The sequence below is a fragment of the Aedes aegypti genome, chromosome 2 (assembly GCF_002204515.2).
Source record: "Aedes aegypti strain LVP_AGWG chromosome 2, AaegL5.0 Primary Assembly, whole genome shotgun sequence".
In the NCBI taxonomy this organism is placed as follows: Eukaryota; Metazoa; Arthropoda; class Insecta; order Diptera; family Culicidae; genus Aedes; species Aedes aegypti.
In genome coordinates this window covers 428,925,219-428,951,394 of record NC_035108.1, presented here as the reverse complement: position 1 = coordinate 428,951,394, position 26,176 = coordinate 428,925,219, and the positions used below count along the sequence as shown (strand labels likewise).

Genomic DNA, 26,176 nt, shown 5'->3' with positions numbered 1-26,176 from the left:
TTTTACACAAGATAGACACAAATTTATTGAACTTTTTCATTGGAAGTTGCAAGATTAACTTTATGGATCCAGGTACTTATCGCAAATCACTTCAAACGGTTCCCGCAGCTGGTGCCAGATTGAGCGATTGCTGCGAAACGGTGTGTCCAGCGAGTGGGGCATCATGAACGGCTCCAGGGTTGGCGGCCAGATAGCGAGCTTCCTTCTGGGCAACGACGGCAACGGATGGCTGAGCAACGACGGTGGTGGCAACTGGAGCGGCCACATGGGTGGCTTCAACGACTTCCGAATCGACAGAGTTGTAGGCCACAACCGAGGAAGCAGCATAGGCCACCGGGGCAACATAACGTGGAACGACGTTCGACTGGACAACGGTGGTGTGAGGAGCGGTGTATGCGACTGGAGCGGCGGCGTAAGTTACCGGGGAAGCGGCGTAGGCAACTGGAGCAGCAGCATAAGAGGTCACCGGAACCGCAGAGACATACCGAGGAGCCACATTCTGCTGGACGACGGTTGTGTGGGGTGCGGAGTAAGCCAGTGGGACCGAGTAGGACACGATACCTCCTTCAGCAACAACGGCCAGGGCCATCATGACTACAGCTGCGATGCACTAAGGGAAGAATGGAATATTATTTTTATTAGTTGGATGATTGAGCTTCACTCTAATCAAACATACCTTCATGATTGTTGATTTCTTAATCGCTGGAAAGCGGAGGATTGTTTCAGTTTGAAGAACTGGCGAGATTTGATGCTCTACTAATTCTCACCTGGTTCTTATAAAGGCAAAATTCTTTTCGGGCTTCGCATGAAAAGGTGATGCAACAAAAAATCTTGATTCTGCTTTGTCCTGTTCTGCTGAGCGTAGTTTGATCCAGAATTGCTTTTTCGCTGTATTTTTTGCCAGTTCAGTTTTTATCGCTTTACTCCCTCTCATTCGGTGTATTGCTTTGATTGATCACTAATGAAAGCTTAAGAAATCAACATCTCGTATACGCACGGTTGCAATTCGTTCAATCATAAGGAAAAAAACAAATTATTTCAAACCTTTTAGTGAGCTAAAATGAGTGCAATGATCTTTAAAACATGTTTAGCTTGGTGGCAGCCAAATGTCACAATTCCAGCTTCTTGATTATCAACATTTCTTGATGTCTTGGAATTATAAATCAAATCATATAAAAGGATCTACTTGTAGATCAATCGTCACAACACGTCAGTGCTTCAAACTGTAACAATCAATTTGTCCTTCAGCGACTAATCCCTCAAGAAATCAACAATCATGAAGGTAGGTTTGAACATCAACCATAGCAAAGACATTATGTTCTGATCACTAATTTTATATTTTCAACAGTGCATCGCAGCTGTAGTCATGATGGCCCTGGCCGTTGTTGCTGAAGGAGGTGTCGTGTCCTACTCGGTCCCACTGGCTTACTCCGCACCCCACACAACCGTCGTCCAGCAGAATGTGGCTCCTCGGTATGTCTCTACGGTTCCGGTGACCTCTTATGCTGCTGCTCCAGTCACCTATGCCGCTTCCCCAGTAACTTATGCCGCCGCTCCAGTCGCATACACCGCTCCTCACACCACCGTTGTCCAGTCGAACGTCGTTCCACGTTATGTTGCCCCGGTGGCCTATGCTGCTCCCTCGGTTGTGGCCTACAACTCTGTCGATTCGGAAGTCGTTGAAGCCACCCATGTGGCCGCTCCAGTTGCCACCACCGTCGTTGCTCAGCCATCCGTTGCTGTCGTTGCCCAGAAGGAAGCTCGTTATCTGGCCGCCAACCCTGGAGCCGTTCATGATGCCCCACTCGCTGGACACACCGTTTCGCAGCAATCGCTCAATCTGGAACCAGCTGCGGGAACCGTTTGAAGCGATCGTTGTACCTGATCTGACTATTGGCATTGGAAATTAGTAATTCAGTCCTCACAACTATGGCATCCAAGAGAGTTGAATAAATATCTGTTTAAGTGAAAATAAGTTGTTCTTCATTTAGTCTAAACGAATAAGTTTCTCGATACAATCAACATGGTTTTGCAATACAGTGTCCGTTCGATTTTGGTAACATGCCAAAAAACTGCATGTTGCCAAAATCGAATGGCTGTTTTATCACTGTAATAATGACCGCCAACTAAATTTACCTATTTGAACATTGAAATTAACAGAATTGGTGACTGACTCATGATTATTTTTTTAGTATTCCTGATTTCGTGGTTCCAGAAGATAATTGAAGATAATGAAAATTAAAACTATTCCTTAAACGATTTTAGCTTAATATTTTGGAAGCATTGTGTTGGAGTATTGGAGAATTCGTCAATATGAAATTTCTGAGAGACGTACCTATCAATAAAAATGAATGGCTTTCGAAAAAAGTTCTCCTTAGCAATGATAAATCAGCTTATGCACTGTGCTTTCGTAAAAAATATCAGTATCTTCACCCATAAAATGAATATGTAGATTCTATCAGCTGGTAGTTAAAAAAGTAGAATTTAACATAATTGTTGGTAGGATTCCCATGAAATTTATAGCAAATTACTTCCAGAAAAACTATACTGTGTGGGTTCCGGAACAAAAATTAAAGCAGGATGCAATGGTATTACTGTAAAGTATTCTAACAGCACCTCAGGTAAGATTTGCAAGGAATATAAACAAAAGTTTTGATTCAATGCTAATTGCAATTATAATGAACAGGATTATCAGCTAATTATATAACATTGCAATTTCCCGTAAGACGGGTAGATCACCTTCAAGTGGTGAGTTACGGGGCAAAGATCTACCAATTTGAATATGTAATATATTCTGATAATTCAAGGATTCACGGTACAAAGTCCTTGTAACTGGCAACAGTTTCTGAAATTGAATCTATTATACCAAGTAGTTGATAAAAGACTCGGAGTTTATCAGTCCCGATACTATACTAAATGCCAGGATAACAATCATGAGTTTTAACGCAACAAGGCCTATGCACTGGTAATTCAAGGACTCATGTGAATGCTGATTGCTAGACAAATTTTCTAACTTGATACGGTTTTGCTACTAGTACAATGTCCCTTTTTTCTAGTATTTTTCTGGGACTAAACTAAAAGCGAAACAAGGATGGGACTAGAGTTCCCAGAGTTCCGTTGCATGGTCAAATATCAGTAGCACCGATTTGGTTTCTAAGAAATCAAACTGATTATGTTTGCTAAGGGGCGCGCCTTCGTTGAGATGTATGTTTCTGTGAAGGGTGTAAATAGCGGGACCTTTTCATCACATTCGATTTTTATCAATCTCTGAGGAATGAAAACAAGAACTATACAGAAATCGATGCAACATGTACTATACACTAAGGATACGAGTAATACCACGATAGATCTAAATAATATTCACAGTGGCGCATTCCAACAGAAAAAAAACTTTGCAATTTGAACATGATTGAAAAACTGTGGAGTAAGGTATTTTATATTCACAAGAAGCGACGTGAGACTGGACACAACACTTTTTGTTCTTACAAAAATAAAAAGTATTTTAACATTTACTTTTACTGTCGACAGATTTCGGGCCCGATATTAGAAAAAAAAACAGTAAAATGAGTGAAGTTATCTCTTTTAACAACTGATTTTTGTTGCTGTTGAAAATCTTTTGACTCGTGCAGAGCTTTTCATAACATTGTCTTGTTCATAAGCATCTTAGTTATCAGAGTTTCCGGAAAATTATGTTCAGAAAATAGATGAAGAATATAAAACTTCAGGAACTTAGAACAATTGCCTGAAATTTTCTCAAAAATTCGATATTGAATTTCTAGAATAAAACAAAGGGAATTTTTAACACATTAATGACAAATTGTAGGTACCCAAGTAACACAATTTGTCTTGAATAAGGTCAAAATACATCTTTCATACATCGCCGCTGTTCTGGGTCGAATGTACAATACTAAATTTCATACATTATTAGAACCGAACAGAGACGCATTTTGAACGCTCATGTTCTGTGAGCGTTCTCAAATGATCCTTTGATTGCCCTCTTGTTCATGTTCAGTTTCTTGAACACACATATGATAACTAGATTGATCATAGAGTTGTGATCTCCAAAATTTTCGAGGGACCCTCAATGTGGCACGTTTTTTCTCCTTAGGCCTCCCATCAAACCATATACCAAGATTTTAGTACAGCACGGATTCGATGTTTGGATTACGACCGGTGAATGGTATTGGTTAGTATGATCAGGAGCAACTTACAATTGTGATAAATGCTCCGGAATCTCACATATGAAGTAACTATAATCTCAAAATACTCAAGTACTAATTTGCACATAAACTGAGCTTGTACCCTTTGACGAAACGCTGTTTAAAAACGGATGGCAGCCATAGGATCAGCACCAGTGTGGATGAATCGTAGTCAATAGTGAGATGAACGTATGTTTCTTTCATAGGACAAATCAACTTTCGGATAGTGCACATTATTTGTATTGCAATAAATGACGAGTAAAATTCTTAATGGGCGATAAAAAAAACACAATTTTCAAATCTATATAGCATACGTTTTATTCATAAAATCATTAAAATTGTTATTTATTTTGCGCCTAGATAGTCCAAAGTATTTTTTAAATTCATTACAAACAATGAATTTATACTTGCTAGGAATAATTCAACGATGAATCGAAATGGTTTTCTGTGTTTGCAGAACACCAAATAATGACGGCAACGATTGCCACGAGATGAACAGCGCACTGTGATCAAACACCGTAAGTTGTTTGAACTTGAACATGGCTCTCGTGAGCACAGGCTTTGAACAGAACATGAACAGAACGCGTTCAAATGCATCTCTGGAACCGAAAAAGCGCAGAAACAGAAGGCTTTATAACATCTCTCATAGTTCAATTGGATGTTTTTCAATACCCATTTCGTACTTCTCATAGCAGTACGACTTGTTATATCTAAGTTATACCATACGTCATTATGACCAATAAGTTATAATCATGTTTTAGAGACGTAATTTGTTGTTTAGAATACAAGCCCACAATGTGTATTGTTTGGAATGTTTTGACAGCTCAAAAAAGTAAAAACAAATAAAGATTAATCATTGATTGCAGTAGTACAAGTAGATAGCGTTATGAAAAACTAATATCTTACTGCATGGAATTGTGCCATGGAATTGTGTGGATTTTTTTTATCAAGTTACGAGTTGCGATATATAAAGAAACCTTTGTGCATGTATGGTATATGTTTTTTTATCTGCCGTGTTAGTTTTTTGGTGAAACTGAAGGCTATGCTTCTTGTTTTTTCATGCGCCTTTTATAAGATGCGTAATTTCAATTTGTGCTCCGTGAAATTTACCGATCGTGTATAATTTTCGACTGAATGAACCAGCGAGAAAAATGGGGGATTCTACCAGATGCGTACAGGGTAGGTAAAAACTCTTTGTAATGGTTGTCGGTTCAAGTTCCTACGATAATTTAACTGGTTTGCATTTTTTTATTCAAGAGTGCGCAATTTGTGATTAATTTTAAATAAATCAAACTTTTTGCCTGGTTGGAATACATTCCAGACCTGCCGTGCTGATAATCGTTATTTAGCAATGTGTTAATTGCTTGCAATAGAAGTTCTACATTTATAAATATTTCTGATCGGTGACGTAGCATGGCAGGGACAGAAGGTACAGGTTTTGTGTTTGAATGAAGTTTAAATACGTATTAAGAAAACAATGAATATTCAAATTCAAAGCATGCTGTTTTTAGATGAAAAGCTCGTTGTCATTGAAAAAATCACATTAACAAATTTTTATTTGCGTATTGTTTTCGTGAATATGTCAATCATTTTTCTCCCCCCGCTTGGATCAATCACCATTTCGCTTAATTATTCGCCACAGATTTTGTTTTACTACACATCTCTGCATCCATCTTCGAATAGAAACTGAAAGTCAAAAAAAAAAAACAAATGCTAAATGTGTATTCCATTTGACAGGATAAAGCATTATTATAACACCCTCATCAAAACAATCATACAGATATGTACGAAATATGTTTTCAGAAGCAACTTTATAACTTAATTTACATCGACTGAAGTTTAGTTATAAGGAGTGCTTTAATTTAGTAATATATACATTTATCAATCAGGAATATGACCCAAATGCAGTTACTGCGTTTGCCGGATTGATATGTTTTTCTAAAACATCGCCTGAACGTTTTTAAACCAGAAGATGTATTGGATTTTATCTTTAACGCCTATATATAACATCATTTTCAGATAGCTGACCAAGAAGATGTTTTCTGTGTTACTTGGGTAGATGATTCCCACTAGATTTATCGACAGGAAATTTTTTTACAAAGGCAAGGACAAGAAAATTGCTAGAGGTTACCCCAATCAACATCTATTAAAAATCTCATCGTGGACCTCAAAAGGTAGATTTATTTTTAGAAAATTGCCAAAAACCATGAAGCACTCCGATGCTTACCAAAAAAGTCTCACCGAACAAGTTGTTATTTTGCATAGTTGCTATGGGATCCAAATGATATTTGATATTCAATATTCTTTATTAAATCGTGCTCCACGCTGATGAATATCGTCTGCAACATGAAAGAGCATCTCCGACCACGTGACGTTAGATTTTATGCAATAAAACACATCATTTATAGGAAAAACTACCTACAATCACAGTTAGTTTGACACAAACATGATAGACATCACATCACTATATGACTATAACAACTAGTATAAAAATGTATTTATAAATTGTTGATTACATATCATGTTTCGACATTGAATTCAACCTAAATTAATCGTTTTTGGAGTATAAATAGGTGTGTTTCGAACAACATCGAATGAAGTACGATAACTTTATAGGATGTTGCATACGATTGTCTGACATTTCCCCGAATGCAATTTCCTCGAATGACGTTTTCTCAAATGGACTATTTTCTCGAAAACTATTTTCCCGAATGTACCATTTCCCCGAAAAAAAAAACATCGTAATGTAATTCACTTACCGAAAGCTATTCACGATCCTGCTGCCAAAAAGTATTTAACGTGATAGCAAGTGTAAAATTAGATGAAAATTGATTGATCTGTTATAGAAGCGAGCAAATGATAAGCAGTTTCATTGGAAGCAGTATCTTTGGCTTATGGATATTTGGCCGAATGAACATTTGACTTACTTTTGCCAATATTTAGTGGCACTTAGGTGATAATGTTTCGATTTGAATTTTATCTCCTTTTAATAATTGGCTGTTCTTTCACATTATTTCGCATTATTACGCAAGATGCCTCATTCGGCCAAATGTCCACTAGGTTAAGGCTTATCTTCATTATACTTAGCTTCAGTGAGTCCATTGATCCGTAGAATCTATTACATCTTGCACTACATAATTAAAGCTCGAGCCTTCCTTCTAGATACTTTCAAAAGACCACATGCTTCTCTATTATTTTTTTGACAATCATTATCAGTTTTCAATATACAAATCTGTTTCTATCTTTTCTTGGATAGAAACGATTTTGTCCAAACGTTCCTAAATGGGTTGTCAAAAACGTAAAATACAGAGAGCGTGTTAGGTAATAAATACTGAAAATGCTAATAACCACTAAGTAAATAGAAAAAAATGCCTATTTGGCAAAAAATCTTAATTAGGAGTAGTTGGAAAGGGGGGTGGGGCATTTAGCGTAAAGACGTTTCGCATAAAGAGAGTAATGTTCCTTTTTGTATATTCTACCTGTTCTTGTTTGACATTGCTTTGTGCAAAACGCCCATTATGCCAAACGGCCGTTTAGCGTTGTATGGAAATTTATCGTTCAGCGTTATATGGAAATTTCTGACTTTGATTGCAAAACTGGCCCTAAATGCTTTTCGCTAAGAGATTTGGGACCGGCTTCAAGCTCTAATTTACACGATCATGTAACATTCAATCATCTTTAGTTGAAAATTTAACGTGATGCTGTAACAATAGACGAATTTGATTTAGCTTTACTATACTCTTCTGTTTACGCTACATTGAAATTTAAATATTTTTATCCGTGTACTAAAATTAGGCTATCAAGGATAAGTAACCTACTCTTCAAAATTTTATCGAATAGAGATCGTTAAATTGATTGTCTGAATGCGTTTAAAAAATGCTGAAATCTCATTAATATTCAATATTTCCATCGAAAATAGCCCTAGTATGAAGTGTCATATTAATACTCATAAGTTGGGTAAAAATTGATTCAAATGTAATTTGGAGTCATTTTTGCTAGATCTATTGAAAAAATCCAAATCGCTGGATCTTCTCAAACATTTTTATTTTCCCAAAAAAAACAGGACGTCCATACAATCCCATTCAAGCTAAAACGAAAGCAATCCATTAAGACGTGCCGAAATGGCAGCCAATTGAACTTTTACCATTTGTTGGGCATCGTATCTAAAAAAAAACGATCGAACTACAAAAAGATTGTTTGACGTGAAAGATTTAGAACTCCTAAAATATTTTTCTAGATTGAACATTTTGTGACAGTCAATCCAGGATGTAGAACGGTTGAAACCGTGGCAGCAATACTTTTGAAATGTAATTTGTATGCGCTTTCGTTTGATAAAATATGTCATCATCTTAACTTGTGATGGCTCAAGAATCCATTATTCAATCATCAAAAATGAAAAACCAGCTTTTTCGTTCAAACTTAAGGTGTTTATAGAACGAAGCCACACCTCAAATTTTCAAGTGCACAAGACTTGAGAACCAAACAGCCCTCCGCATTAAAAATCTATCCCATTGGTCACCACCAGCAAACAAGCAAGTTGATTGGTTTTCAACGCGAACTGTTGTGAGATACTCTCGTCTTGTGCATTTGAAAATTCAAAGTTTGGCTTCGTTTTATAATCACCTTAAACAAATCATCATAAAAATCTATCATCGCAATCCTGATAGCAAGTATAATGCAATGATAGGTTTTCTTGAACATAGCTTAAATTTTGAGAAAAAAAAAACTGGTTTTGAAAATTAGTAAAACGATGATGTTTATTTTTCTCTTAACGAGGTTTGTGTATATTATAAGAGGTTTTGTTTATCGTACAGTATCCGTTCAGTTTTGCCACAGTTCTACAACATATAATTTATAATTTTGCAGAAGAATTTCTTGCAAATGAAGCTACAAATGTACTGTGACCAGTTTAACCAAACCAAATTATCTTCTGGAACAATGAAAATAGAAATACTAAAAAAAATCATGGGTCAGTCATCGATTCTGTTTCAATGTTTATGTGGGCCTTTTTAAGGATTACCATATTCAAATAGGTAAATTTAGTTGGCGGTCATTATTACAGTGATAAAACAGCCGTTCGATTTTGGCAACATGCAGTTTTTTGGCATGTTATCAAAATTGAACGGACACTGTATTGCAAAACCATGTTGATTGGATCGAAAACTTATTCGTTATCTCTTCAAGCTTATCGATAACCCGTATAGGCCTGAGTGAAAGCAAAAATACTAAAACCCTTGCCACTCAGTGAATACTTAGCGGATTAAAATTTTTTTTTTTCTATATTTATTAACGAGATTTTTAACCCTGGGCTAGTTCTTCTCGGGACCAACGGCTTTACTTCCCTTCCGAAGGAAGTCGTCACTATAACTCTAAATGACTATGTCGGGGATGGGATTCGATCCCAGGTCCTCGGCGTGAGAGGCGTCTGTTCTAACCCCTACACCAGGTCCGTCCCCCCTGGATTCAAATATTGTTTTGTCAGTATACTGGCCCACATATCTAGTTTCTAGAAGTGGCCGGAGGAACTCGGGAATACTCATGTAGCCGGAGTTATTGCGGTGGGTCACTGGGTCAAGTTGGGTAGAAAAAGGCGATTTTTTGGGACATGTCAAGTTATCTTTATTTATTTCCAATGGCAATCATATTAATTTGCATAAATCATTAAGAACTTATATTCAGGGTTGGGAAAAAATCTGAAATTCACTCTACAGTAGCCAAGCAAAGCCAATCACAGTCAGCGAAGCCAGTGAAACTCACGCCCATCGCTGCTGTAGGCAAAATGCCTTGAAAATAGCAAAACACCCGTTGCTAAGGGCAATCCAGAATTACTGTAGAAAAATGTTCTATTTCCCGCATTTTGAGCCTTCAATGACACTCATGATTTAGAAAATTCGTGCACCCAACATAGGCTACTTGATGAGATTCACGTTTTTGAACTACTGTACTGGGAGAGCCACGTGATTTTCGCGAAAATTCAAGCCTACCACTATTACCATTCCCAGCACTGCTTATATTCAACAATATAAATGAATAGTTTTGCACCGTTTTGAGTGTAACAGATGCGACCAATTGGACTTAATGCCCTGAAGAACCGGCTCTAGATTTGTTTGATATAAACCGTTTAAAATCTCTAATAGTATTGATCGAACATAATTGTTCACTAAAATGCGTTCCCATAAGCTTGATACAGATGTTAAGATAAAAATTGTGTACTTTATCATAAATTTGGGGCATCCCGGGGACCCGAAAATCGCCATTTGTATGTTCAATCAAATGCAGTTGACATAATTATTTAATTTAATCGATTATCAGAAGGTTTACGCTGATGCGTTATTCTTAAAACTCCTTGATATAGTGGCCACAATATAACCGATTCTGGATATTATATGCGACTTGAAATTTGCCTACCTCCAGGGGTACAGAAGCATAGAACCCTTGTCACCCGACCTGACCCAGTGATCCACCGTAATAACTCCGGCCACATGAACATTCCCGAAATCCTTTGACCACTTTTAAAAACTAGATATGTGTACGAGTATACTGACAACAAATAATTGAAATCCGTTAAGTATTCGCTGAGTGGTGAGAGTTTTAGTAATTTTTCTTTCACTCAGGCCTATACGGGATAATCCAATGACTTATGTTCATATTACAAAATTTAGACTCAATGAAGAACAAATTATTTTCACTTAAACAGATATTTATTCAACTCTCTTGGATGCCATAGTTGTGAGGACTGAATTACTAATTTCCAATGCCAATAGTCAGATCAGGTACAACGATCGCTTCAAACGGTTCCCGCAGCTGGTTCCAGATTGAGAGATTGCTGCGAAACGGTGTGTCCAGCGAGTGGGGCATCATGGACGGCTCCTGGGTTGGCGGCCAGATAGCGAGCTTCCTTCTGGGCAACAACGGCTACGGATGGCTGAGCAACGACGGTGGTGGCAACTGGAGCGGCCACATGGGTGGCTTCAACGACTTCCGAATCGACAGAGTTGTAGGCCACAACCGAGGGAGCAGCATAGGCCACCGGGGCAACATAACGTGGAACGACGTTCGACTGGACAACGGTGGTGTGAGGAGCGGTGTATGCGACTGGAGCGGCGGCGTAAGTTACCGGGGAAGCGGCGTAAGTGACTGGAGCTGCAGCATAAGAGGTCACCGGAACCGTAGAGACATACCGAGGAGCCACATTCTGCTGGACGACGGTTGTGTGGGGTGCGGAGTAAGCCAGTGGGACCGAGTAGGACACGACACCTCCTTCAGCAACAACGGCAAGGGCCATCATGACTACAGCTGCGATGCACTGTTGAAAATATAAAATTAGTGATTAGAACATAATTTCTGTGCTATGGTTGATGTGCAAACATACCTTCATGATTGTTGATTTCTTGAGGGATTAGTCGCTGAAGGACAAATTGATTGTTACAGTTCGAAGCTCTGACGAGTTGTGACGATTGCTCATCAAATCTCTCCTTTTATATTGAAACAGTTCCAAAATACGAGATGTCTAGGAACATGACCAGAACCAGGAAGCCTAGCTTGTCTGAACGAGTTACCATTGATTGACGAACGTTAGCAATCAATATAGTCAGTAATGGATAAAGGTGTTTAACCTGTGCGCTAAGAAGCATAATGACCGTATAAACATCCAAAATTGCAGAGTGGCAAGAATGGGTTGTAACTTGCCAAACTTGATCTTTCGGAATTTATTGCAACTTTGTCATGGTAGAGTAGTCAATGAGAAAGATTCGGACAAAAAAATAGATCAAATATCAACAACTACCAGGGGGCGTCGCACGCGAGACGAAAGCACAAAATAGAGCAAACGATAACTACAACTGACTACCCACCCGACACGTTCATATTCAATCATGTTTTTTGTTACTTCAATCCCATCGCGTCAGAGGCTTCGCGATCAATTATAATGCCAAATTTCGTTTCGGGAACCAGTTCTTTGCATCGTTTTGGTAGTTCTTTGGATTTGATCCTTCGTAATCAATCAGAACTCATTTGTTGGTATAAAAAGCTGGCATGAATTGAAAGAGTATCAAATCACATCAGTACCTCAAACTGTAACAATCTTTTAGTCTCTCAGCGACTTCCTTAAGAAATCAACAATCATGAAGGTGAAATTTTCAGAATATTTAATGATAGACTTATTCTTATCTAATCCCTTTCCTTTCTTCCCTTAGTGCATCGCAGCTGTAGTCATGATGGCCCTGGCCGTTGTTGCTGAAGGAAATTTCGTATCCTATTCCGTCCCACTGGCTTACTCCGCACCCCACACCACCGTCGTCCAGCAGAATGTGGCACCTCGGTATGTGGCATCGGTTCCGGTGACCTCTTATGCTGCTGCTCCAGTCGCCTACGCCGCTTCTCCAGTAACCTATGCCGCCGCTCCAGTCGCATACACCGCTCCACACACCACCGTTGTCCAATCCAACGTCGTTCCACGTTATGTCGCTCCGGTGGCCTATGCTGCTCCCTCGGTTGTGGCCTACAAATCGGTCGATTCGGAAGTCGTTGAAGCCACCCATGTGGCCGCTCCAGTTGCCACCACCGTCGTTGCTCAGCCATCCGTGGCCGTCGTTGCCCAGAAGGAAGCTCGCTATCTGGCTGCCAACCCTGGAGCCGTCCATGATGCCCCACTCGCTGGACACACCGTTTCCCAGCAATCGCTCAATCTGGAACCAGCTGCGGGAACCGTTTGAAGCGATTGAAGCTTGAATAACAGTTCTGAATCCTAGTCTTGTGAAAATTGATGTGAAAACGGTGACAAAATGTGAATAAAATGTGCTATCTTGTTCAAGTGGTTGGTACTTATTTGATGGATTTGAATGAATATTCAGAAAAAACATAACTAAAAATTGATAGATAAGCATAAGACAACCAATCTATCTCTTTTTAGTTATGTTTTTTTTTTCTGAATATTCGATTCAAGGGTGAGAAATAAGGCTACATACCATATGCACTTTTGATGCAAATTTTTAAATGTATGCACCCCTATGCTTAAACGATTTTTATTATGGTAAATAGCATCCTCCCAAAGTTTGAAGTGATTCGAGAAATTTGACTGTGCACACGCCATTTGAAGTTTATATGGAGATTACTATGGAAAACGCCAATCTTTTGTGTTCAGCTCTCTATCTCTTCGTCATAATATTTTATGGAAAAGTGAACAAATTCTTCTAATGTGAAATTTTCCAGCTACAATTTTGCCGAAGACCACTTTTTGATTGGACGTCAGGATAAATTGTTATTCATCATCATAAAGTTGGTTTGCATGTAGCATGCTCCACCAACTATTCGACAGGCAACAGTGGTGCTCCTGGCGGGAAGAATAGATCAAAGTAATCCAGGCTACTATGTTCTACAGCAAAAAAGCAGTGTTGCTCTGAATGTAATTGAATGATCATCTCAGCATGATTTAGACTTTGTTATCAATAATAACAAATTATCCTTACGTCCTATCAAAATGTGATCTTCAGCAAATTTGTAGCTGGGAGGTTTTCACATGAGATGAGTGTGTTCACTTTTCCATAGATTATTATGACGAGCAGATAGAGGACTGAACACAAAAGGTTTGCCTTTCCCATAGTAATTTCCATATAAACTTTAAATAGCGTGTGCACAACCAAATTTCTTCCGAATCGCTTCAAATTTTGGGAGGATCATTTTCATCATAATTGACATCGTTTAAGCATAGGGGAGCAAAAACTTCAAAATTTGCATCAGTCTAATATGCACTCCATTTTGGAATGGAGTTCATTTTCTCTTGAAAGAATTATTCAAATGTTTCTTCTGGAAATTATTTACAGCATTTCTCCGAAGATTTCTATGAATTTGTGCAATTTTACCTGTCCAAAGAATTTGTAAAGTAAAGTGGGGCAAAAGTTTCTTTTTAAGATTTCTAGCTCAATTAAAACCAACACTTAAAAATACCATGGTGGTTCGAATGCTATTTAGATAAAAGACTTTCACTACCCATGGGAATCTATTAATATTTGTACAAGTTATGGCTACTTGTTGTTTTTTTGACGTAAAAAAAGTAATTTTTGGTCAAACTTTCATTGCATGAAACCAAATGAAGACATTTTTTTAGATTTTTTTTATACAAGGGCGTTTCTGGGTCTATCACAAGAATATTTTGAGGTGTATTAGTTTTTACATAAATGATTTCAATCAAATTTTTGGCCCATAGTGGGGCAAAAGTTCGACCTGTATATAAAAAAAAAACGGAAAAAAAATTCAAAATGCCCCAAATCCACATATTAGCGAAATTTTCCTGATCGTGCGAAAAAAAATCCTCATTTTCACTTAGTTTTCCGAAAAACTGCTATTTTTTGGGTGTATTAAAATTAACCCTGTTTTGGAGTTATTTTTTGATGAAAATTCAGTGTGTATTCATCTGTAAACATCCCTTTATGGCTGGTATAATGTATGTACAATCTCGTGAATTTGTCGATATTTTTTATTTCGGCAAACTTTTGCCCACACAAGAATTGAACTCTTGCCCCACCGGTGAGGCAAAAGTTCGTTTAAGTCAATCAATGTTGAAAATGTTGTAAAATGTAACTAAAACTAAAAATGGGTATATATTTTGACAATAGTTTGTTCAGCAAAATTGTAGACAATAAGTGGAAGATTCCCTGTGTTGTATTTATTTTTTTTTTCAACTACTATTGTTTTTATGGAAATTTTAATTATACCACTAAGCCCGAACTTCTGCCCCATGAGAACATAAGATAAGGCATAGAAGTGCATGTGAGCTTCCTTGAAACAATTAATATATTTAGTTAACATCTGAACGCATCTGTCATCTGTCATCACAATGCGAGTGTATACATATTCCACCGAACTAACCTGTAATCTTATGCGACTTAACTTCTGATAACAAATGTCGATTTGACAGCTGCTAAGGATTGATTCGACTTACTTTGTACGAGTGTACGGGACGAAACAAAATGTACAAATGAACTCAGAAAAGAAGTGTTTTATGCGAGGAAGCTCATAAATCTGACGAGTTTATCAACGGTGTTTTGCGAGTTTGATGTAATTAGTATGAATAAACGAGTTGTAACATGAACTTTCATGCGATTGCTAGTTGCCTGGGATTAGTTTTATTTATATCAGTCAATTTCTATGAAAGTGGATTTATTCGAAGAACCTTTGAAAAGCTATAAAATGCATACCTTTTCAATGAAGTTTTCCAAGAAAGTTTTTGCATTTCATTTTTGATAAAATTATTTTAGAAACAGCTTTCCTCGTAGCTTTTAGAAGCATTTGTTTATTTATTCATTAGTGATGAAAATTAGCATAATTTACACGTTGAATATTTATTCATATTCGTTTCACATAGTAGTTCCGATTTTTTATTTATTATTCATTTATTATTGACAGAAATTGTCATTATTAACACATTGAAAAAATGTCCGGGCCATTTCTTTCTTGCTGGAGATGTTTTGTCGAACTATCTGAAATTTTTCAATAAAAAAGCACCGACAAGCAGCCCGAGAAAAATTCAACATAAAAAAGAAAGCAGTTTGAAAACATATCTTGATCTCATCATCAAGTTGATACCATAGTTAGATATCTATTGAACAGATAAATTTTATCGTTAACATATTTGATATCATATTTTGTTTTTGTTCTGTTATCATATTCTATGTTTGTTAATGTTTTTATTTTATATTATTATAAATTTATTCGTGCAACATAAAAAGCATTTATCTTGTCTCACACTCGTTTCTATATTTAACGAAAATTTGTATATACCCGTGAGATCTAAATTTGCTCTCCATGATAGCAGAAGCAGTTTTCAATTTGATTTAACTGATAGCAATTGTAGGCAATTAATTCAATAAATATACTAAATCAGAAAGTTGATAGCCGTATGTTAGTGAGAAACATATTTCAGAAAAGATGAAAAATGGTGGTCTGTGTGTTATATAAATTATATAACATATTTTAGCGTGACAAAATCATGACCGTACATTTCTAGGCACACTCAGGTCATTTTTATGAAAATGTAAGGTTGACAGCAGCCTGGCTGCTTGTTGATTTCCTATTCGCATCCCCCAGGTTAGGACATGTTGTCTTTGACTTCCCGAGGTTTAACATAGTACGAAACATGGAGGTGGCTGGCTTCGGTAAGTACTTCAGCGTAGAAGGAATGGTACACGGAATGATTAGCGATCCCGATATTTGCAATATGATGACCATCATGGTGGTGCAAATAATGTCTGGCTTACAGCGCAACTGGCGAGCAGAGCAGCGCAACGAGACTCAGAGAGTAGCGCTTGACGTCGGGACATCGGGGCGCCGTTGAACCGAAATCGTCGGACCGACTTCGACACTAGAAGAGAGAACATAAAGAAGATAATAGGGCGCGATCGGACTAGGCTAGATCCTCCGTCGAGGACAAGACCAAGTAGAACGAGCGTAATGTGCAGAACTGACCCTGGCACTTGGCCGACCATCATCGAGTCGAAGTAGGTTAGATCCAACGCCGGGGACTAACTGAGTAGATCGTGAAACAGCATAGACATATGGTCGTCAGGGTGGTCCTCAACCGGAATCGCAGGATCAACCTCGGCATCTGCCCGGATAGCATCGATTCGGGAGATGTTCCGCCACCGGGGAAATCTTCGTCGGAGTAGGATAGATCCACCGTCGAGGGCTATTCTGAGTAGTACGACTTAAGTCGTCGGAGTGCCAGTGAACCGGAAGGCATTCTCCAACCGGAATTGCTGGGCCGATTTCGGCACTCTACCGACCAGTATCGAAGCATGAAAAAGTACGTAGCCGGAGCATGCTAGCTCCATCGTCGGGGACTAGGCCAAGTAGCATCGATTGTCGCAAACCAGTTTTGGGTCGTCGGGCGCCAGTGAACCGGAAGTCAGCCTCCAACCGGAATCGCTGGACCGACCTCAGCACCCAACTGGTCAGCCAGGAGAGCTCTAACAGAAGCAGCGGAGAACGAGTCGTCGTAGAGCAACGAAATGCACACCCAGTGAACCACGTATCGTATAAGAATGTGCATCCAAAATCACATATTCATGCGTCCAAAATCAGAATTGCACAAGATGCCATATTAAGCGTTATCAATGTCAATACAAGTTGTATATAAATCCCTAATACGATTCATAAACGAGAATCTGTGTTGACAATAAAAAATGTCGTAAATAGTGTAACATAGAATCACGTTATGTTATATAAACTGACAGATCATATATCTATCCAGTAAGCATCGTATGATATCGCAATAACTTAGCAAAAATTGCCACCCAAACTTTGTCTATCTGCTGACGATGGGCCTCAAAGAACAACAAAGTATGTGTCGCTGTACATGAAACATGTATTAACATTGGCAAATAATCGCTCATCAGATAAGTAACCCTCGGTGGTACAGTGGTAAGGTACCCGATTCTTGATCCAGAGGTCCCGCGTTCGAGACTCGCTGGAAACTTTTTTTTTTTATTTTCATCCAAATTTTGTGGCATCGTATATCTGATCGCAGAAAGTCCGAAAAAGTCGTGCCAAGTATGCATATAGCCTCCACTTTGGTAGGTATATAGCCTTTTCGTGCATTCTATACGATTGAATTAATTCATATAGAATGATGTATAACAAAAGTTATACCGACCAAAATGTTGACTGGGCATGAGCGTCCAGTACAAGTTCAACAGGGCTCTGGCGCGAGGCCAGCGTAAGGGAGTATGCATCGTCGCACAGAAAGCTGTCCAAAGTCCTGGTGAGATCTTCAACCGCCGATTGGGCAAAACAAGTAGTCACAGAGAACCGTAGAAATGTCGTAGTTCACAGCGATTTTGACGACATTAAGCTCCAACAGCGAACTAGCAGAACAGCTAGAGGCTGAGACTGACGAAGTGCATGAACACAAAAGTGCCTGAGCACAGCCCTCTCACGATAAAGTTGCGTGATGTACCGTAATCTGGGGTAACGTTGATCGGTTTTCTTGATATTTCTTTAAAAAAATCATTCGAAAATGAAAATGTTGCATGTTTTAAATTTTTAAAACCAGTACTGGTGATTCTACCCCATTACCCTGAATCCCATTACCCTAAATGCCATTAACCCGAACGCCATTATCCCGAATTCCATATCCCCGAACGACTATCACCTTGAATTCCAATATCATGGGGAAATGTAATCAATATCATCATGCCAAGATAATTGTAAATTTTGGGAAATAGCATTCGGGGTGGTGGAGTTCGGGGTAATGGTACATTCGGGTAATGGAATTCGGGGTGATGGCCTTCGGGGAAATGGCATTCGGGGTAATGATGTAGAATCGTACTTGTACCCTTTCGCTCGTGTCTAAATACTGCATTTCGTTTTCTGAAACATTTGAGTATGTTTAAAACAATGTTTAGGTGATTTTTTTATTTAGCTGATATGTGGTAACATTATCACCCATGAAAACAACGATCGGTAAATTGAAAATTTCATTACTTACTAAAATTATGGTTCCTTAAATCGAATATGAAGGCCAAACTCTTACAAGTCATTTATTTTTTTGAGTTATTTTAAACTAAAAACACTTTGAATTGTGGAATTCGCCTAAAGGTAAGCAATGTCCAAAGGAAATTCGGCATACTTTATTGTAATTTGTGAACTATTTCTTTTACTCATATCGTTTTCAGAACTCATGTGAGACATGATTTTTTGATCGTGCCGTCCATAAGCATGAACACCATTGTTTCCAAAAATTGCAAAATTTATGCATAAACCCAATTCAATTTTCGCAAAAACTTAATATTTATTAGCTCATACATAGAACTAAGAGAATCACCATTCATGCATTGAAAATATTTCATAGAAAAGTATAGATTCGAACTTTTTACGAGGAGGGTCATTGCGATCAATGTTACCCTGGATTGCGGTAGTTCCGAGGGAGATCGAGGCATAGGAACAGTTGGGAAAGTTATGGTGAATACCATTCCGTGTCAACACACAACAGGCCAGACTTTTGAAGTTATTTTTGTACTCCACTATAAATAAAAAAACACAATATATGAATGCAAAAATAGCAATTTATGCAAAGAAGGCTCTCAGTTATCAACTGTGAAAGTGTATTTAGAACACTAAGAAGAGAAGCAGGCTCTGTTGCAGTGGAGACTTATTATCGAGAAAAAAAAAGAGATTATTGATTACACTTCAAAAGTTCTCGAAATGTTTTATCGTGACGTAATTTTGTTGAAACAAAATTTTGGCAGGATTATCTATTATTTCATTTGATGTACAATCTGTCGTACTACATCAAACAAACTAGATGTTCTCAAAAATACAAACGAAATAGATAAATTGCTCGTGTTAAATATTTTGGTTGATTATTTGGTACAATACATTTTCCACACCGCTACCAACAGATACTTCAGATAAAAATGGGTCCTTCAACCAATGTTCACTCTATCCGCAGCACTGGAACAGCTGCAGGTGCGTAGTTATGATATTTGAACCCGTAGATTCCCGTCCCGTAGTACGCTCCATAGTTCCAAGGATCGTGCCCGCCTAGATTAGCCTGTACCACGGTCTTCTGAGGAATGCTGTAGGGATGTGGGTAGCCTGGATATCCGTAATGATATTGCCACGCAGCAAGTCCAGGAGCTGCCCATGGATTCCACGGATTGGGTGCATGTGAGACGGGAACAACTGGAGGTGGCTTGTATCCACCGTTGTTAACTTGTACAACTGTTGGCTTGTAACCGTCGTGATACGAGTAAGTTCCGGAGTACAAACTCTTGGCAGCATAAGGATAGGAATAGCCAGCGTTATTGGCTTGCACTACTGTTGGTTTGTCTCCATCGTGGTAAGCGTAAGTTCCATGATATGGCACATGAGAAGCATACGGATGAGAGACGACTCCATGATTCGCTTGAACCACAATTGGTTTACTTCCATCGTGATAAGCTCCAGAGATCGCGGTCTGGACAACTTGTGGAACAGGGTGCACCACGGCAGTATTCGCTTGGACTATGGTTGGTTTAGGTACGTCATGGTAAGCATACGATACAGGTTGTACGATCCTGGCAGCTGGTTTGAACTTATATCCATCGTTGTTGGCTTGTACTACCGTGGGTTTATGACCGTCGTGATACGAATAAGTTCCGGAATATGGAACGTGTGGCGCTGGGAACATATGAGGGTTATACAATCCAAGAGCTGCTAAGGCTGCGAACGGATTATAGCCATGGTAGAATGGATGGTACGCTGCTTGCGAGGATCCTATGGCCAGCGCAAGTATCGCCGAGATGATCTATCGATATGAGCAGAAAAAGTTATGTCAAATCGTGTCAATTTCAAAATCACCACTTGAAATACCTTCATAGCGACTCAAGTTTATCACTTTCTCACCGACAATCACTCATTGACCGCCCCAACCCCGTCAACCGAAGTTTATATATGGAACCCATGGAAAACAGGCGCCCCCGATCGAGATCAGGTTCTGCAATCAACCCAACGTCCGGCCAACCGACAAAGGCGTTCCTAGTTGGTAAAGAAATGAAGTCAGCCGCGCCATAAGTGTGATTTAAATATTATTTCTATGGCGGACACGAAAGCTGTTCTGCGTGAGTAAGACATCGAGTTTGCACCTGATTACTACCAGGAAAGTGTTCTCGACGCCAGGGCCCTCAGAATGAATCATACTTGATTACGTGTAGGGTCCCCAGTTGCACTCCAAGAGCAACGCTGACTTAGAAGCTGATTGATAGTAGCAGCGGTGTCGTTAAATGGATCAATTATAATTACCACCAACTGTCCGGTAGCTATTTACATATGTGCACAGAATTGGAGAACACAATCAGGACAAACAACTAGGGCGATTTATGATTTTTACTCTTTACTTTCGCAGGAACACCGAACGACTCAACTGAGCCGGTGGCGTTCATGTGCTTGACTAATAGATTTTAAATGGAGCCCGGAGTCAGTGATCAAATAAATTTGGTAAATGTTAGTGGTTATTGAGTGCTGAAAGCTGCTGCCTGCAGGGGAAGTGTTTAAAAACTGATTGGAGGATAAGCAGGCGTTCAAAGAAGATTAGTTAAGTATCAGTGCAGTGCGCATCGTACCCTCGTGCTGGGCGTACACAAATTCTCTCTGCTCCTGGAAGTTCTTAAAACTACCAAAAACAATAAGGCAGTACTTCTCAGTGTCACTTTTTTCTACTTATTGATCCCTGTTCGATTCTTGTTTGGACCCGTGCATTTGATTTTTCATTGGATTCGTTAGCGAAAGCTCTCGGTGGTAATCCTTCTTGAACATCGTTTATAAACGAAAAAAAAGGAAAACATCGTTGTCTAGGAAGGTCATTTCTTCTGTCGTTTATTCATTAAAGAAGGGTGAATCTCTGAATTCACATCTTCCTTCCAAAAAAGTGGGTTTTTAAACTGTCACTAAAAGGAGCAAAAACCGAGAAAAAATGTTTCTCTGGAATGTGTGATTTCTCTGAAGGGTTAATGTTGATCATAGCATCGAAATAGGCAATCAATTCAATTGCTTTTCTTGAATATCAGATGACGAATTTCATGTCAAATCGGTCAGTCACAGAACTTGACCATCTTTGATTTGCAGTGAATTTTGCACACAGTGCGCATCGTACCTTCGTGCTGTGCGTACACGAATACTCTCCTCTTGGAAGTTTTTTTAAGTTTTTTTTTAAAAATTACCTAAGACAATAAACAGTACTTTTCAGTGCTAAAATTAAAAACGGTACTTTTCAGTGCTACTAAAACAGTACTTTTCAGTACTATTTTTTCTACTATTGATCCTTTTAGGATCCTTGTTTGGACCAGTGCCTTCGATTTTTCGTTGGACCCGTTGGCGAAAGCTAGCGGTGGTAATTCTCCTTGGACAACGTCTTGGGAAAAAACTTCTTAGGAGGTCTCGTCTTCTTTCGTTTATTCACTAAACATGGTTGCAACTACACACAAAAGGAAAGTTGAATTCATGAATTCACAACTTCCTTCTAATAGAGTGGGATTTAAAACTGTCACTAAACGTGGTAAGAATGGAAAAAAGGACGTTTCCCCGGAATGCGAAGTTTCTTCCAAGGGTGAAATGAATAATTGTATCGAAATGAGCAATCAATTCGATGCTCTAGACAAATTTTCCGAACACCAAATCGAAGCAGCCTCTAGCCCAGGCTCTTTGATTCAAGTGAGGAAGCAAAGAGTGCCGCCTATCGTGGTCAGTTGTTCCGAATTTGGGGGATTTAGGCAGGAGATCTTGAACTCCATCAGGGGAATCAAGGTTTCCTTTCAAATCACAAAGAGAAAAGACTGTCGCGTTTTGCCGGAAACTCTTAAAGATGGCGAACTTCTTCTCAAACATCTTGAAGAGAAGAAGCACAATTTTTTTACTTATGATAACAAAACTGAACGTTTGTTCAAAGTTGTCTTGAAAGGTCTCAAAATGGATCAAAAATGGAATAAATAATTAAATTCAATTTTCCTCTGTCCAGGTAATCATTATGAAAATAAAAAAAACGATCTGTCGTTGTTCGGAAAGGGCTTTCTCAAGAATATTATTTAGTTCACTTTAACAAAAAAGATCTAAATAATATTAAAGCTTTAGAAAAAGCTAGACTTATGTCCGTGTGACATGGGAAAATTTCCAGAAACCTGGAGGAAATTACCAGAGCCCCACTCAGTGCCGTTGGTGCCAAAAGTGAGGTCATGGTACAAAATAGAGATGGGTAAAATCGTCAGATTCCGGGAGTGAATCGTAGGTGACTCACTCACAAAAGTGAATCGACTCTTTTGACCGATTCGGTTACTCGTTTAAAAAAATCAAAAACGAATCATGTATTTCACACAATAAATTAAAGATATAGCAATTTTTAAATGAGAATATTTTTCGTATAACTACATTTATTATTCATACATGTCCGAATTACTTGGCTATGATAAGTTCAACTCGAAAATATTATTCCTAGTAAACTTTAAGGCCTCTTCCAAAATTGTCGATACAAATGAATCGTGACTCTTTTGAAAAGAACCGTGATTCGTTCACTCATTTTCGAGAGTTGACTCTTTCGAATGATTCGTGAATGAGTCGCCCAACTCTAGTACAAAACATTGCCGCATGGATGCTAAATACATGATTAGCGGATCTTCTCACGCTTAGGATGTCTGTCCAGCGAAGGAGGATACCGATAAGTTCATATGCGCAAATTGCGTGGGCAATAAAAAGTCAAATTTTTGGGCTTGCCCTTCGCGTAGCCGACTCGTCGAGACTCGTGCTAGGCAGATGAACGATAATGTCAGTTACGATAACGGTCGTTTCCGGAATTTCCCGGGTAGAGTTTCGAACAATGCTCATTTTTCAGTTAACGATCGCTTGATTAGGAATCATACCCATCAGGAAGATCATAATCATGCTCATTCACAAACTAATTTTAATCCGTCGGGTAGCCATTCGAATCTTTCAATTTCGAATGTATCTACCTAAGGAAAACCCTGTGCCGATATCGAAGCACGTAATTTGAACTCAACCCCTATTCATAATATGAGTCCTCTTTCTAATGGGTTACATGCATGCCCTGATACGCTACTCGCCACATAGTAACGCACTTGCGCTAGTATCTAGCGCGAAAAATCGCTAAAAGGTTAAGCGAAAATTATTTGTATGGCAAAATGCATCTAACGAATTATTTCTCAAAATTGGGAACTATTTTCCAAAAAAATATTTGGTACCGGTTGTACTTAATGATAATGACTATCATGCCTACCAAATATTTTTTCGATTAATGCTTTCATTTACGAGATATTTGAAGTTAATTGCCTATACCCATACAAAATGAAACGAGAAAACTTCTGCTGATCAACTGTGGGCAAGAGCAAAGCAGGTAATCTATTATTTCAAATCAAACGGAAAAAACCCTTCCACCACAGGAAATTTCTACTCCGCCTCTTCGTCTACTGAAAATTCTAACTGAAAATCATCAGTACATACTTCAATTGATATGTCTGCCTCTAATTTTAATTTCCTAACTGACCAATTGAATCTAATGGTTCATGCAATGTTCAAAGCCACCATTATAACAGAAGCAGTCCGAGTTGGTGTAAAATTTACAAATCAAATTGTTATTGGATTACGCTTTTCTCTTGGAGCCAATATATAATAGGGGTATTCACTTAAAGTTGCGTAAAACGTAAACTGCGTATTCACTGGAATGAAACATTTCATGTGAAATATTCGCTTAGGACACAGATAAATGTCACTTGAGTTTTTTTTCTCGTAGATTCATTCCAATTTGTTTTTTGTTGTTGTTCTTTTTATATAATGCTTGAGCAAATGTATTAAATTAAATTGCTTGTGTTAAATTTATGCTTTGCTGTACCTAAGATCCTACAGAGAAATGGATTAGATTCAACGGGATAGAAACTGGTAAATCCTTAAACAAAATGGAAAATGGCGTTCGAGTAATGTGTGATTGCTGTTGCTCATTGCTAATAACCGTAGCACGGTTACCGGTTGGTGAATGATTGCTGATTGATCTTATTCCCATTTGTGATTCCTTGAAGTGTTTGTTTTGTAAAATAAGAAATCTGAATTTACATAAACGATTGATGACTGTGTCCCTTTTGTTGAGAACCTTTTATACTTCGCACGCTAGTGGAGCGGACTTCCAAAAAGCTATATAAACAGTTCTTCTTATCCGACGAATTTGCCCAGAAACCTCACTAATGCTGCCTTGAATTGATAAAAACCTCTTATAACCTATATGTTTTGATTCATACCCCCAATGTCCAGCTCCCCGAAGTAATACCGTGATGGTGGGTCCGGGGAGAAAAGAGTCCGAGGGCAAGGGTAATGTCTATGCATTCTGTACAACACTTGAGCAATTCACCGAAAATTGCAGGCGTACAGTGCATGAGCTGTTTTTAGTGGGTCGTTGTTGGTGCGGTATCCCGACACCTTCTAAAGGGTCTGGTTACAGTTTTCCCCCAAGTAAAAAAAAACATCAGTGTCCAGTATCTGAGAATAACGCAGATACTGGACACTGGTTCTTTACAAGGGAAAATCTGCAACTGCTTCCACTCTGAGAGAGACTCGCGAAGAGGAAAAATATCAACGTCATATGCAGCCCAGATTCCGCTGTCACGAAACGTCAAATGCAGCCAGTCGTTTCTATGGCTGAAAAAGTGAAAAGTATTGTATTCAAAATAAACTATTATTTAAAACCTCAGTCAGCAGAGCCGTTTTTTCCAAAAATGCTGATAAATCAAAACACAAGACTAGTTATTTATAATGTCAGCTACGTTTGCTGACATGGAATTTCACTCAAAATGCAGTTTATGCTTCGGTGTGATGCAGACGCAATAGTTTTTTGCTGAGATGGTCATATGAGAGCTTGAACGACTCGCACAAAATTGATGTACACGCTGAGTGGAATAAGAAAAAAACTCAGCAATCGCAGAAAAAGAAGACCGTCTCCGCGAGTCTCGTCTCAGCTTCCACTCAGTCTTTCCGAATCGATTAGCAGCATTTTATCAAGGAACTCAAGCTGGGAATCTTGGACTACCCTCCAGCATCTTCCCACTGTAATTAAAATAAGAAGTTACGAACTTTAGTTGTAAAACAATTGAATTTCTAAATCTCATAGTCTTTAGAAGATGAAAATTTCGGGAAACAAATTCGTAATGGACCGATGCACGAGTTCACTATCTGACGTTTGAGCGGTGCCGTGTTATTTACGTGACCATGGCAACTAGTGAATTCGGCACCGCTCAAACGTCAAATTAGTGAACCCGTGCATTGATCCATTGTTTTGTTGACATTTGTTATCATCTCCAAGGCGTTCTTGGATGTTATTTTCCAACTATCTGAAATGTTTCATTCGCGGCTTATGCGATGTCATAAAATATTTAAGATTACCAACTTTACACGATTTACCGGGGTAATTACGCAGTTAAGTGAATACCCCTAATAATTTAAATATTTTAAAT

General features: G+C 38.6%; 5 protein-coding genes across 5 annotated transcripts; 2 read left to right on the top strand and 3 right to left on the bottom strand.

Annotated features, from left to right (window-relative positions):
• On the bottom strand, positions 1-796 carry LOC110677067 (adult cuticle protein 1-like). The gene is made up of 2 exons (XM_021847663.1): positions 677-796; positions 1-610 (listed from the first exon to the last, which is right to left on the bottom strand). The coding sequence occupies exons 1-2, from the start codon at positions 680-682 to the stop codon at positions 92-94; spliced, it is 525 nt and encodes a 174-aa protein (XP_021703355.1). The 5' UTR covers positions 683-796; the 3' UTR covers positions 1-91.
• A 338-nt stretch (positions 797-1,134) lies between these two features.
• On the top strand, positions 1,135-1,975 carry LOC23687652 (adult cuticle protein 1). The gene is made up of 2 exons (XM_011495262.2): positions 1,135-1,282; positions 1,349-1,975. The coding sequence occupies exons 1-2, from the start codon at positions 1,277-1,279 to the stop codon at positions 1,865-1,867; spliced, it is 525 nt and encodes a 174-aa protein (XP_011493564.1). The 5' UTR covers positions 1,135-1,276; the 3' UTR covers positions 1,868-1,975.
• An 8,903-nt stretch (positions 1,976-10,878) lies between these two features.
• Positions 10,879-11,730, bottom strand: LOC110677066 (adult cuticle protein 1-like). Its single transcript, XM_021847662.1, has 2 exons — positions 11,572-11,730; positions 10,879-11,505 (listed from the first exon to the last, which is right to left on the bottom strand). The coding sequence occupies exons 1-2, from the start codon at positions 11,575-11,577 to the stop codon at positions 10,987-10,989; spliced, it is 525 nt and encodes a 174-aa protein (XP_021703354.1). The 5' UTR covers positions 11,578-11,730; the 3' UTR covers positions 10,879-10,986.
• A 440-nt stretch (positions 11,731-12,170) lies between these two features.
• LOC110677065 (adult cuticle protein 1-like) lies at positions 12,171-13,011 on the top strand. The gene is made up of 2 exons (XM_021847661.1): positions 12,171-12,328; positions 12,395-13,011. Exons 1-2 carry the CDS (start codon positions 12,323-12,325, stop codon positions 12,911-12,913), a joined length of 525 nt encoding a protein of 174 aa, XP_021703353.1. The 5' UTR covers positions 12,171-12,322; the 3' UTR covers positions 12,914-13,011.
• Positions 13,012-19,525: 6,514 nt separating this feature from the next.
• LOC110677064 lies at positions 19,526-20,682 on the bottom strand. Its single transcript, XM_021847660.1, has 2 exons — positions 20,547-20,682; positions 19,526-20,481 (listed from the first exon to the last, which is right to left on the bottom strand). The coding sequence occupies exons 1-2, from the start codon at positions 20,550-20,552 to the stop codon at positions 19,630-19,632; spliced, it is 858 nt and encodes a 285-aa protein (XP_021703352.1). The 5' UTR covers positions 20,553-20,682; the 3' UTR covers positions 19,526-19,629.
• Positions 20,683-26,176: the final 5,494 nt, after the last annotated feature.